Raw genomic sequence first — 12,505 nt, 5'->3', positions numbered from 1 at the left:
GGGGGGGGGGGGCAGCTACAAAGGCAAGAAGTGACTGGTTTACAAGCTTTCAAGAGGGAGCCCAGATCCAGAAGGCGTGAAGGAAGGTGTAATTTCCACTGAGAGATGGGGAAACGACTCTTGTGGTTCAACAGTGAATAATTGCTATCAGGACTGATGGTGAATGTTGCAAATGTAAGGTAGATGTTTTGTAGTCCAGGAGCGGAGGACCCTGGGACCATCAAGGGAGAAGAGCGGAGTGTGGGACCCTATACAGAGAAGCAGCAATGCCAGAGATGGAGGCAGAGATGAAGATATGAAGAGAAAGAGCGGCTGGGGACTCTGGACTCAGGAAGGGAGAAGGGCTGTGTGCTGGTGGCCAGGACCAGGCTTGTGGGGTGCACCCCTTGGTTGTTTGAATGGTTATATATTCCTGAGTGCTTTGGTGTACATCTAAAAACAAAACAGAGGGAATGGAAGCAAATGCTGTTGAATGCAAGGAGGGGATTGTAATCATTGCAATGAAACAAAACACGATAGGATAAATGTAAAGCTGATGTTCTCCCATGTAAACTATCATTCAATTCACAATAAAAGCTTATTTTTAAAAAAAAGATATATGAAGAAAAGACTGAAGTTGTCAAAGATTTCATTTTGCTCAGATCAACTATCAACACTCAGGGAACTAACACTCAAGAAATCCAATGGTGTACTGCAACTGGCTAATCCACTGCTTTAAGACCTCTTCACTGTGTTCAAGAGCAAAGATGTCAGTTTGAAAACTATAGTACACCTGACCCAGGACATGGTGTTTTCAATAGCCTTATACGCATGTGAAAGTTAGGCAATGAGTAAGAAGACCCTAAAAGAATTGATGCATTTGAATTACGGTACTGGAGGAGAGAATTGAAAGTATCATGGACTGCCAAAAGAACAAACAGATCTATGTTGGAAGAAGTACAACCAGAATACTTGTGGTATTTCTGATATGGCTGCTGTTGTTCAGTGCCGGTGAGTCAGCTGTGAATCATAGTGACCCTGGATAGGGTTTCCGAGTCCAGGTGACACATTCCTGACACTCGCATGCAGGGTAAAGCCTGTAAGAGCAGGTGCACTCGGCAGCCTGTCCCTTGTGCTCCTTTGCTCTTGTCCTCCTTCCTGCCTAGAACACAGCTGGTCTATTGGGCGTGAGCATGAGAGTAAGGCTCCGGCCAGAAGAGCGGCTGGACAAGCAGAGCAGCAGTCAGGATGACCGTCAATATCATGGAGCTGCAGGGCTTTCAATGCCTTACCTCGGGGCTTCCAGTTACAGAGTGAATGAATTGGGCTTCTTAAACCTTCACTAATATTGACGGATAATTCTACATCAAGCCAATGGATTCTAGAGCAGGATAAGGACCACTATAGAGCAGGGGCTAACACACAACAGCCCACAGGGGGGGCCATATCCAGCCATCTTCCCATGACGGCAGCAGACCGACGCACTTGCAACTGAGACTATTTAGCCTGCAAAGCTGAACACACTTCCTGTCTGACCCTTCACAAAAAAACATTTGCTGACCTCTGCTATACAGGGTCCATGTAGAACTGTAGCCAGTCCCGGGAAGATCGCCAGAACTAATGCTCACCTCCACCCATCAATATCCCAAATCGCCCTCACCAGCTGGGGTAGAGAATCCCGGTACTTCTTCTTCAGCTGGTTCACGAAACTCCGGATCATCCAGTAACAATCTGCACTGTCTTCCACCATCTCTTCCATCGCTTTCGCAATCGCAAGAAACACCCTGTCTTCTGGCTCCTGAAAGAATAAGAATAAATCTCAAGAGGGAGGCAGCAGAACAGAATACACATTTCTTTAATAAAAATGAAACTATGCCCTCTAAATTTGGAAGGGGCTGTACTAGTAAATCAAAGTGGGATCTAAAAGCACATTGCCCACCACTCTAGGGCAGACCACGTGAAAGAATAAGGGTGAGTAACTACAGAAATCTATTTGAAGCTAGAAGGTAGACATGTGCGGACTTGAGTGATGGGAAAGGCAGTTAAAAAACATAATTTTGCCACAACAATTTTAAGCATAATTCATATTTCTACAAAGAGTGGATCTCTTCTAAATGAGTGAATGAGTAAAGCTGATGAAACTATAAAAACACAACACAAGCTCCTGAGTGGCCACCTAAGGTGCATCGATTGTTCTCTCCCCTTCTGGTAGAGAGCAGCGGGATGAAAAGCAAAGACATTTGGAAACAATTAGCCCAGTGGACTAACACGTTACGTAACATCAATCCCCACGACTCTGAGACCAGGAGAACTAGATGGTGCTCCCACATGACATCAGTCCCCAGGACCCAGAGACCAGGAAAATTAGGTGGTGCTCCCACATAACAGCAGTCCCCATGACCCTGACACCAGGAGAACTAGATGGTGCTCCCACACCAACTGCTCTCAAAGAGATCACATTAGAAGATCCTAGACAGAGTGGAAGAAAAATGTGGAACAGAACTCAAAATCATGAAACAGACCAGACTTACTGGTCAGATAGAGATTGGTAGAACCCCCAGAATATGACCCTTAGTCACCCTTCAAGTCTAGAACTGAATTCACCCTCCTGGCTCAATTCTCTGCCAAACAATAGACAGGGCTATAAAGAGAACAATACCAACACACACCTTAGAAAAATCAATCATTTGAGATCAAAAGGGCAGCATTTAGCCAAGGACAAAATCCAGAAGAGTTAGGAAAGAAGGAACGGAAACAGGAAATGGGAAGGAAGTAAGGTAAGTGATATTACACTGAGGACACTGCATTCAAAACATGTGTGATTTGTTGAACATACACCTAATGATCTGTTCTGTAAACCGGAACCCAATTCACAGTAAAAAGTAGCACTGTGTGTGGAAGGATGTTGTTAAGTGCCATGGAGTTGCTTCTGAATCATAGCGACATTGTACAGGGTTTCCAAGGAGCAGCTGGTGACTTTGAACAGCTGACCTTGTGGTTCAAAACGACTCTGTGGTCAAGTGCTTTATCCCACAGCACGACGAAGGAAGCTTGGAGGTTAAAAATAATCTATTAGAATCGGTGTTGCTTAGGAATGGCTGAAAACGGGGGGATTTTCCAACTTGTAACGTTAGGGCCATCACAGTGACAGCCTAAATCTCACTGACCAAAAATATCCTCATGACTAGATAGGAATTTCTTTTTAAATAATGTGATAAATAACACATATAATCATTGGAGACATTTGTCAATACAGTGCTTTGCAAATACAACTATTCAGCACTTATTGGCTACCTTGTTATCCAACATTTCCCATTTACAGCAAGAGTAGAAAATCTCCTTTCAGACTGTTTTCTGCATTAATGAGGTGGACGGCAAAGCACCAATGGCTGTGGAACATGCCCTCCCTCGAGGGGGTCTGGGTGGGCTCCAGGAAGCTGGGGTCTGCTGCCCCATATGCTCTGCTCTCTCCTGCCAACAGGGAACGGTGTCTGGCTGCCATGCAAGACTGGCTTCCCATGGCCACAGGCCTGTTCTGGGTTCCCAGCTCCAAAGCAGCCTGAGGCCCTGAAGTTCAAAATGTCTGAGGGGTTGGAAAGGAGGGGAGAAAGAGGCACTGGAACAGTGTTTGAAAGAAATGTGCGCGAGTTTACTGACATCCCAGAGTGAGCCAGTCTGGGCCTGAAGCCTTGGTCCTGATGGGGATGGGTGAGTGGTCAGACTCCCAACATCCTCTCAGGAAGCCCCAGCCTCGGTGACTCTCCAGGTCTGTTGGGCACACCTGTTCTCCAGGATTCCTCCAGGATCATCAACTCAGGGTCAGCATAAGAGGCAGGTGTTGTGGGTGAGCCAGGAGGCCTCCAGTCACACAGGCCCGCTTTAGTCTCCAAACCTCCTTCTCCACAGAGGCATGAACACTCCACAATTAAGTTCATGCCAGCGACGAGCGCATCAGGAATCTCGTTGTTGTGAAGTGCTATCAAGTCAGCTTCAACTCATAGCAACCCTGCATAGGGTGTCTCAGGAGTGGCTAGTAAGCTCAAACCGCTGAACTTTCAGTTAGCAGTCCAATGCTTATCCTACAACACTACACTCTGACTCCTAGTATATTTTCTTGTTAAGTTCTGTCGAATCATTTCTGACTCACAGCAACCCTTGTATAGGGTTTACAGGGAGTGGCTGTTGAGTTTGAACAGCTGACCTTGTGGTTCAAACCGATCTGTGGTCCAGTATTTTTCCTACAGTGCCATACCAGGACTCCTTGTTGTTGTTAACTGTCATCGAATAGGTTCTGACACACAGTGACACTGTATAGGGTTTCTGAAGAGTGGCTGGTGAGTTTAAACCACTGACCTTGTGGTTCAAACTGACCTTGTGGTCCAGCACATTAACCATCGCGCCACACTTAGCTATTATTTCTATGATAATACTGACTTATCTCAGCTGTTACTTTTCTATATTTTCTAAATTGAATAAATGGATGGTCTGAAAACAGAAAAAAAACCCTATATTTTCACCTAACCCTCATTTTTTAATACTGGGCCCTAACCATGCTGGGAAGTGACAAGAGGGTGAATGGAATGGCTCCAGAAGGGCTAGTGTGCTTTCTTTCGGAGCATTCATATGATGTAGGAATGCGTTCTCTTCATTGTGAAGTGCTATTGAGTCGGTGCCAATCAAAGCAACCCTGTATACAGTTTCCAAGGAGCAGCTGGTAAGTTTGAACCATTGACTTGTGGTCCAGTGCTTATCCTACAGCATCACACCTAAAATGTTCCCAGAACCAGAATTTGAGGAATAAAAAGAACGACATTCCCCAAACCTTATGAAATGTCAAAACTTGGTACAGAAGTAAATCCTCAAGTGCATTTCAACAATAGATTCATCTTACAACAACTATACCCGTTATTTGAAAACTTACTTTGTTTTCCAACATCCTATCTTACACGTAAGGAGTCCTGGTGTGGCGCTGTGGTCTAACGCATCAGACTGCAAAGACATTTGAACTGCAAAGTTGGTGGTTCAAGCTCACCAGCTGCTCCTTGGAACTCCTATACAGGGTTGCTATGAGTCGGAATTGACTCGATGGCACTTGACGACAATAACAACATCTTACATGCAAAGCTTTACATTTTCATCTATAATTCCATAGCTGAAATGTTTCAATGTTAAAAGGAAATGAAAATGTATTTTTCTCTCCTCCCCAAAAGTCACACATTAAGTCAAAAGGCCTACATTGAAAGATGTATTTCATCTTTAGACCTTGTTTCAGCTTATTACTAGTCTATGCAATGTCATGACTAAGTAAGAATCATAGAAAATTAACTTCTCTGCTCATTGATTAATGCGTCAGAGGAGGAAAGAAGAGAAGGAAGGAAACTCCCTTCATGGTCTTCCACTTAGTACTGGGCACTGGGTGTATACCCTGGATGGTGCTGCCTCACTAACTTCCTGGTGACCCTGAGAAGTAGGAAAGGAGGGCTAGGCCCAACACTAAACTACACTCTTGTTGTCCAATAAGAAAAGGTTGCACAGAGCTCAGACTGGGGAGAAACAGAGCGGCAGAGCATGAACACACATTTAAAGGACGTGTCGGCCCAAGTCTTATAGTGAAGGTGTCTGGGCATGAAGTATGGACAGACAGGCTGAGTAGGAATGAAGAAAAAACTAGAACTCCTTTTTAGATTTCATGACTACGTTTAACATAATGCTTACTTTAAGAATGTGTGCAGTATACAAGCTTCACCTTGTCAATGGTATCAAAACCAAGTCAGTTGCTGTTGAGATGTTTCCAATTCAAGGTTTCCATGTGAGTCAGAGTAGAACTGTACTCCACTGCGTTGTTTTTTTGTTTGGTTTTGTTTTTTCCACAGGGTTTTTCAATGGCTACTTTTTCAGAAGTAGATCACCATTTTCTTCCAAGGCAACTTTGAGTAGGCTTGAACTATCAACCTTCAGTTAGCAACAAAGTGATTAACAATTTTTCACACCCAAGACATCTTGCCAAGAGTAAGTGAAACTTCAATGAGACTGCTACAAGTTACAATTCAACAATAAAATGCTAACCAAAAGGTTGAAGGTTCAAATCCACCAGATGCTCTGTGAGAGAAAGATAAAAGGCTGTCTGTTTGTGCTTGGAAACCTTAACTGGGTTAATATGAATCGGAATCAACTTGGCGCCCATGCATTTGACCCTTTCTTGAAGGGGCTTCTCTCTTTTGAGGAGCTCCTAGTGGCGCACACAAGGTAAGCACTTTGCTACTAATGGAACGGTTGATGGTTCACACCCACCCACGGGTGCCTTGGAAGACATTCTTGGCAGTTTCCTTTCGAAAGGACACACCCTCGGAAGCCCTATGGAGTGGTTCTACTCTGCAAACCCGGAGTCGCATGAGTAGGAACTGAGTACTGACAGAGGCAGCTGCATGCTAGGACGTAGCACCTTCAGTGGAAGCTACAGCCAAAGCCAACATACTACAACAGGGGCAACCAGACAACGAACTGGTGGCATAACAGGATAAGCACTGGGCTGCTAACCTCAAAGTCAACCGTTCAAATCCACCAGCTGCTCCATAGGCAAGATGAGGCTGTCCACTGCTGTAGAGATTTACAGAACTGGAAATCCTCAGGAGCAGTTCCAGGGTCATTATGAGTCGGAATCAACTCCATGGTAATGGGTATGCCCCCTTCCAGTTGGCAGTGAGCACTGCTGACTGAGGCCACTGTGTACTAACAAGCAGGTATCTAGTGAAGGCTATGCCCACAGCCAACGTAAGACAGCAGCAGGGTCTGACTGCAACAAGGCTGAGCTCCCTGGGTGTCCACCTGGAGTGGGACGACCCCTTCTATAACTGGGGATGGCTGTCTGCTAGACTTAGACAAAGTCCTACAGAAGGCCCGTCCCTACAGTTGAATAGAATCAGGAGGAGAATTCCCTAAGTGGAGATTGATCCCTCAACCAACCCAGGGCCACTGAGGCTGTGGAAGCAATAAGATGGATCTTTCAGAGACTCTTCTGGGGAAAAGCAGCCCCTCCACTTGCTGAAGTGATGGAGAGTCAGCCTGTGTTTCCAGTGAATGTCAGCCCAGGTATAAGCAGCCCCCACAGAGCACAGAAGGAAGTCTTAGACAAACTGAAGGACAACACCCAGCCCTAAAGGTTGGTCAGGAAGCCGTCCTCAAGTATCTTGGCTTAGGCAAGTGAGTGCCTTCAGTGTTGCATCTGTGTGTGGAAACATCTCAAAATCTGTATCCCATTCATTCCTGGAATCTTCTTTTTGCCAATGTCTTCAATGCAATCCCAACCTCTTCCATCAGTACCATCAGTTCTTCATTATATGCTACCTCTAGAATGGTTGAACACTGATTCTTTTTGATACAGTGACTCTGTGTATCTTCCCCTCACCCTCATCTTTTAATGCTTTCTGTGTCATTCAATATTTTGCCAATGTTGTTAAGTGTCATCGAGTTGGTTCTGACCCATCGTGACCCTGTATAGAGTTTCTGAGGATCGGCTGGTAAGCCTGAGCTGCCAATCTTGTGGAAAATGACTCTGCAGTCCAGCGCATTTACCCATAGCCCGTAGAATCCTTCAATATTGCAAGGTAAGGCTTTTTTTTCTTTAGTTCTTCCAGTTTGAGAAGGGTTTAGTGTGTTCTTCCCTTTTGATTCTTTAACTCCAGGTCTTTGCACATTTCATTGTAATATTTCACTTTGTGTTCTTGAGCCACCCCTTGAAATCTTCTGTTCACCTCTTCTATGTCATCATTTCTTCTTCTTGCATTAGCTACTCTACTCTACATTCAAGAGCAAGTTCCAGAGTCTCTTCAGACATCCATTTTGGTCTTTTCTTTCTTTTTTATCTTTTCAACCTTTTTCTCTCCTCTTTTTTGCAGAGATGTACAAAAATGGCAACACATCTGGTGCTTTCAGGGATTGGAAGAGCTACTACTATAGAAAAAATGTCAATCCTACCTAAAGTTGATCTACAGAAACAATACAGTCCTGATGAAAATCTCAATATTCTTTACAGTTCTTGAGAAGGTAGACTGCAAAATGTTACAGCCACTACGCAAAATGGTATAGTACATTCTGAAAAAACTACAATAGCACTACCTCGGGTCCAGCAAGCCTACTTCTAGGAATATACCCTGAACCTACTACCACTGAGGTGATTCTGACTCACAGTGACCCCATATATGGTTTCAGAGACTGTAAATCTTTATGGGAGCAAACAGTTTCATCTTTCTAGGCACAGAGCAGCTGCTGGTCTTCTGAAGTGCCAACCTTTCAATTGTTACCCATCTTCCTTATTCACTGTCTGGTTCTCACATGATAGGAAGCAACTGGATCAGGTAAAGTCTCAGTCCTCAAAGTGTCATCTTTGCGCTGTAATACTTTAAAGGGGGTCTTCTGTCCAACGCAATACGTCACTTGACTTCTTGACTGCTGTTTCCATGAGTGTTGATTGTAAATCCAAGTGCAAAAAAAGGCATGGAGGCCACGTCTGACTCCCCCTGGCTTCACAAGTGGAAGGAAGACTCAAACTCAATATCAACCCAAGACTGGTTCCTATGAGGCAGAGGTTGCACGTGCCTCTACCCTTCAATGTTCTTTCTCCTCTTCTGGTACCCACCGCCCTCACCCCACCACCACATTCTCACTCCTCTGCTGGGTTTGATAATCTGTTGAACTGTGCACACAGAACTCACAGACAACACTCACGATGATGGGGTTTATTAGGGAAGTGAACAGGGTACGATTCAGGATGAGAAACAAGTCAGGATGCAGCGGTTCTCCGGTCAGAAGTGCCTTTTCTCTGCTGTACTGCAGGCACCTCACTCTTGTCTTCTTCAGCTGCTCAGCCTTGTGGCCCTCAGGCATCTGCCCTGCTCAGGCCAAGTGTTACAAAGCTTGTTCACCATGTCTGTAAATGCCCAGAGGACACAGTCTGCAGGCCAGCCTCCTGCCCGTAGACACTAGGTGCATGGGCCGGGAAGCCTGCAGCTGCTCCGTCTCTCCATGTCGCTATCTCCGCTGTCACCTTTGCTGCTGCAACTTTTCCAGGCAGCAATCTCATGCTGTGCCCACGGCTCTTCTTTCTTCATGCTCCTGGATCGTCTGCTTCTGCTTCTGAGATGGCTTCTGTTAAAGCCAACTAGATGTAAGAGCTAACTCAGCCCTATGTTGGAATCCCATGCACACAATTCGCATGGCCTCACCCAATTATTTGGTGGGCATTAAAAGGCCTGGCGTGGTTCAGCAGGATAATGCGCTGGACTGCAAGGTTAGTTTGAGTCACAAGTTTGGCTGTTCAAACCCACCAGCCGCTCCTTGGAAACCCTATACAGGGTCACTATGAGTTGGAACCAACTCAACAGCACGTGTCAACAACATAAAACCCTGGGGAACACAGTGGCTCCATAAGATAAGCACTGAACTGTGAACCACAAGATCCATAGTTCAAACTTGCCAACCACTCCATGGGGGAAAGATGAGGCTTTCTGCTCCCAAAAAGATTTAAAGCCGTGGAAACCCCAAACAAGAATTGCTATGAGTTGGAACTGACTTGACAGCACTTAACAACAACAAAAAGGCCAAGCTAGTAAATTCACTAAGTAAATTCTCTGCCCCACAACAAATGAAATGAAATCCTTGACAACTTCAACTCTTCTCCATTTATAATGATACTGTTCATTGGTCCAGTTGTGAGGATTTTAGTTTTCTTTACAATGAAGTATTATACATACTGAAGGCTTTGTTATTTTTGGTGATTGGAAAAGTGGCACTGGATGTAAATCTAGCGAGCAGAGCACAACTAAAGTAAAAAACCAGTGTTTGAGCACATATGGATTGGTATTGGCATATGGGTAGGTACAAGTGTGTACAATGGTGGGGGTGGTGTGCCATCAAGGTGATTCTGACTCACAGTGATCCTGGATAGTTTCAGAGGCTGTAAACCTTTACCCAGGAGAAGGATGAGGCTTTCTGCTCTCGTGAGGATTTAACATCTCGGAAACCCTATTACAAGGTCACTATGATTCAGAAACAACTTGACAGTACTTAACAACAACAAAATTTACTGAAGCAGAAAGTATCATCATTCTCCCACGGAGCAGTCAGCAAGCCAATGTGAAACCCACTATGCCACCAGGGCTCAGAAGTACCTATGTTGTTGTTAAGTGTTGTCCAGTTGGTTCTGGCAGTGTGATGCTGTAGAGTTTCTGAGGAGCATCTGGTGGGTTTGAACTGCTGACCTTGTAGCTCACTGTCCAATGCTGATTCTACAGTACCACGTTGTTGTTAAGTGCTGTCAAGTCGATTCCGACCCATAGAGACCCTGTATAGGGTTTCCAAGGAGCAGTTGGTGAGCTTGAACCACCAACCTTGTAGTTCAAATGATTTTGCAGTCTGATGCATTAGCCCACACCAGGACTCCTACAGTGCCACACAGGTACATGTAAATACAAATACATGGGTGCAGGCCCATATGTTCACTGAAGACCCAAATACAGATAGTCCTCAGACATAACCAAACACATTCTAAGATTGGTTTTCTGGATTTAAAGGCTTACAACTGTGGTCTCATGGGCAACTCAGTCAACTGTCATAATATAATCCTCAAAAAACATGACCTGCGAAGTGAGTGTTGCCCAGGGTCTTAAAAACTTTGTGAGCAGCCATGAAACTAGAAGCTCGAAGAGAAAACAAGTTTACATGAGCCACAGCCTTATCCTTCTAGGGACCAGAGAACTAGGTGATGGTGCCTGCCAGCCACCACCAAATGTTCTGACCAGGGTCAAAGGGATGGTCCTGGGTGGGTGGGAGGGAAGAAAAATGTGGAGAACTCAAAAACTACAACAGCAGAGAATAGAGGTCTCCCTGAGCCTATAACCCTGAGATACTCTTCAAACCCAGAACTGAGTCTATCCCGAAGCCACCTTGTAACAAATGTGACACCAAAATAAAGGGTGTCCCTGTAAAATGTCCTACTTAAATACCATCATTAAGAGACCAAAAGTGATCAACTACTTGCAAAGAAGAGAAGGCGAGAGGGCAGGGAAACTATAGTACTGGAAAGGGAACAAACAGAACACAGTTAAAGAGAATGCTGACACACTGTGTTATGTGCAACCAATGTCACTGAACAATCTGTACAGAAATCATCAAATGGGGACCTAACTTCCTCTGTAAACTCTCACCAAAAACTCAAGCAAATATTATTTAAAACATAAAATAAAATAGAACGCATTTATAATTTCCAAACAAGGCAAATGGGATCAGAACGTGCAGGGTGGTGAATGCCCAGAAAAGCAATGTTGGGAGCGTGAGGGTCACTGAAAGTCTGTAAGGCAAAACATGAAGTGATACTGGCAAGATGGGTCAGTCAATAGTTCAGCTAAGTGTCCAAACCACTAACCAGCGGAAAAGAGGGGCTTCGGGGCAACTTCCCAGACTCCAGCTGGTACATGCGGAGATACACTTCAACCTGAGGTCTGGCATCACTGACGAAGCGGACGACCTGCAAGGCGTGCAGGAGGTCAGAGTACTGCTCCCTACGGTACGTCATGACCTGGATGTGGGACTCGTGGTGTGGAGGCAGGATCCCTGCATGGGGACCAGAAAAAACAACAGGGCAAATCACTGACACACCAATCCAAATCCCTCCCTCCGCTAAGAAATAGAATCCCATGAAAAGGAACCCAGAGCAATCAGACTACTCCTTATACAAATACTTAAGTTCTACATAGCTTCTCTTTGAAGAAATTTTCATGAACAATCTTACACTTAAAAAGAGTGTTAATATTTGAATAGTATTATATCATTGATACTAAAGAGAAATGAGAGGGCATCACAAAAGTCCTTACCAAGTGTGCCAGATAAATTCAAAACAATAACCATTACACCATACTAATGAATGAAGTTGACTCTGGCTGTGAGGTGGGGGCTGCTCGTAGTTCACAGAAGGTTCTCTCCAGTTTGCGTATATGGCAGCTGCATCTCATAACCACATAACCACTAACTTGCTTTTGCACAGAAATTTTAACTTGCTCACAAAGCATCCTACCTTCAGGGCAACAGAAATTCCCATTCTTTACCGATAAAGTCACCTCAGAGTTCAGTGAAATGCTCATTAGCCCTTCTAAATGAGGGCATTGGTGGACCAGTGGTAGAATTCTCGCCTTCCACATGCAGGAGATCTGAGTTGGTTTCCCAGCCATTCACCTCACACACAGTCTCCACCTGTCAGCGGAGGCTTGTGAGTTGCTAAGATGCTACTCCGAGTACGTCAGAATAAGAAATGTGATCCCTATACGTAGAAAACCCCAAAGACTCAGTAAGAAGGCTACTAGACCTCAATGGAAGATTCAGAAAAGTGGCAGGGTATCAGATCAACATACCAGTTGGATTCCTCTAGACGAAAAATGACAGCATTGAAAAGGACATTAGGAAAGCAATACCATTTACAATAGCCACCCAAAGGATGAAATATCTAGGAATAAATGTAACCAGAGAAACAAAGGAC

General features: G+C 44.7%; 1 protein-coding gene across 3 annotated transcripts in view; it reads right to left on the bottom strand.

Moving 5' to 3' along the window:
- Positions 1-12,505, bottom strand: part of TBC1D7 (TBC1 domain family, member 7) — a 77,136-nt gene that overhangs the window by 39,086 nt on the left and 25,545 nt on the right. For 2 of the 3 annotated variants that reach the window (XM_006864083.1, XM_006864084.1), the window contains 2 exons: positions 11,399-11,586; positions 1,640-1,777 (listed from right to left, as the gene is read on the bottom strand). In XM_006864083.1, coding sequence (XP_006864145.1) covers positions 1,640-1,777; positions 11,399-11,586 — 326 coding nt within the window. The remainder of the gene's footprint in view (positions 1-1,639; positions 1,778-11,398; positions 11,587-12,505) is intronic. The other variant, XM_006864085.1, reaches the window with a different exon arrangement.

Source organism: Chrysochloris asiatica, unplaced genomic scaffold (genome assembly GCF_000296735.1).
Source record: "Chrysochloris asiatica unplaced genomic scaffold, ChrAsi1.0 scaffold00060, whole genome shotgun sequence".
In the NCBI taxonomy this organism is placed as follows: domain Eukaryota; kingdom Metazoa; phylum Chordata; class Mammalia; order Afrosoricida; family Chrysochloridae; genus Chrysochloris; species Chrysochloris asiatica.
The sequence above is the reverse complement of the archived record's forward strand: the minus strand, read 5'-3'. Positions and strand labels throughout refer to the sequence as shown.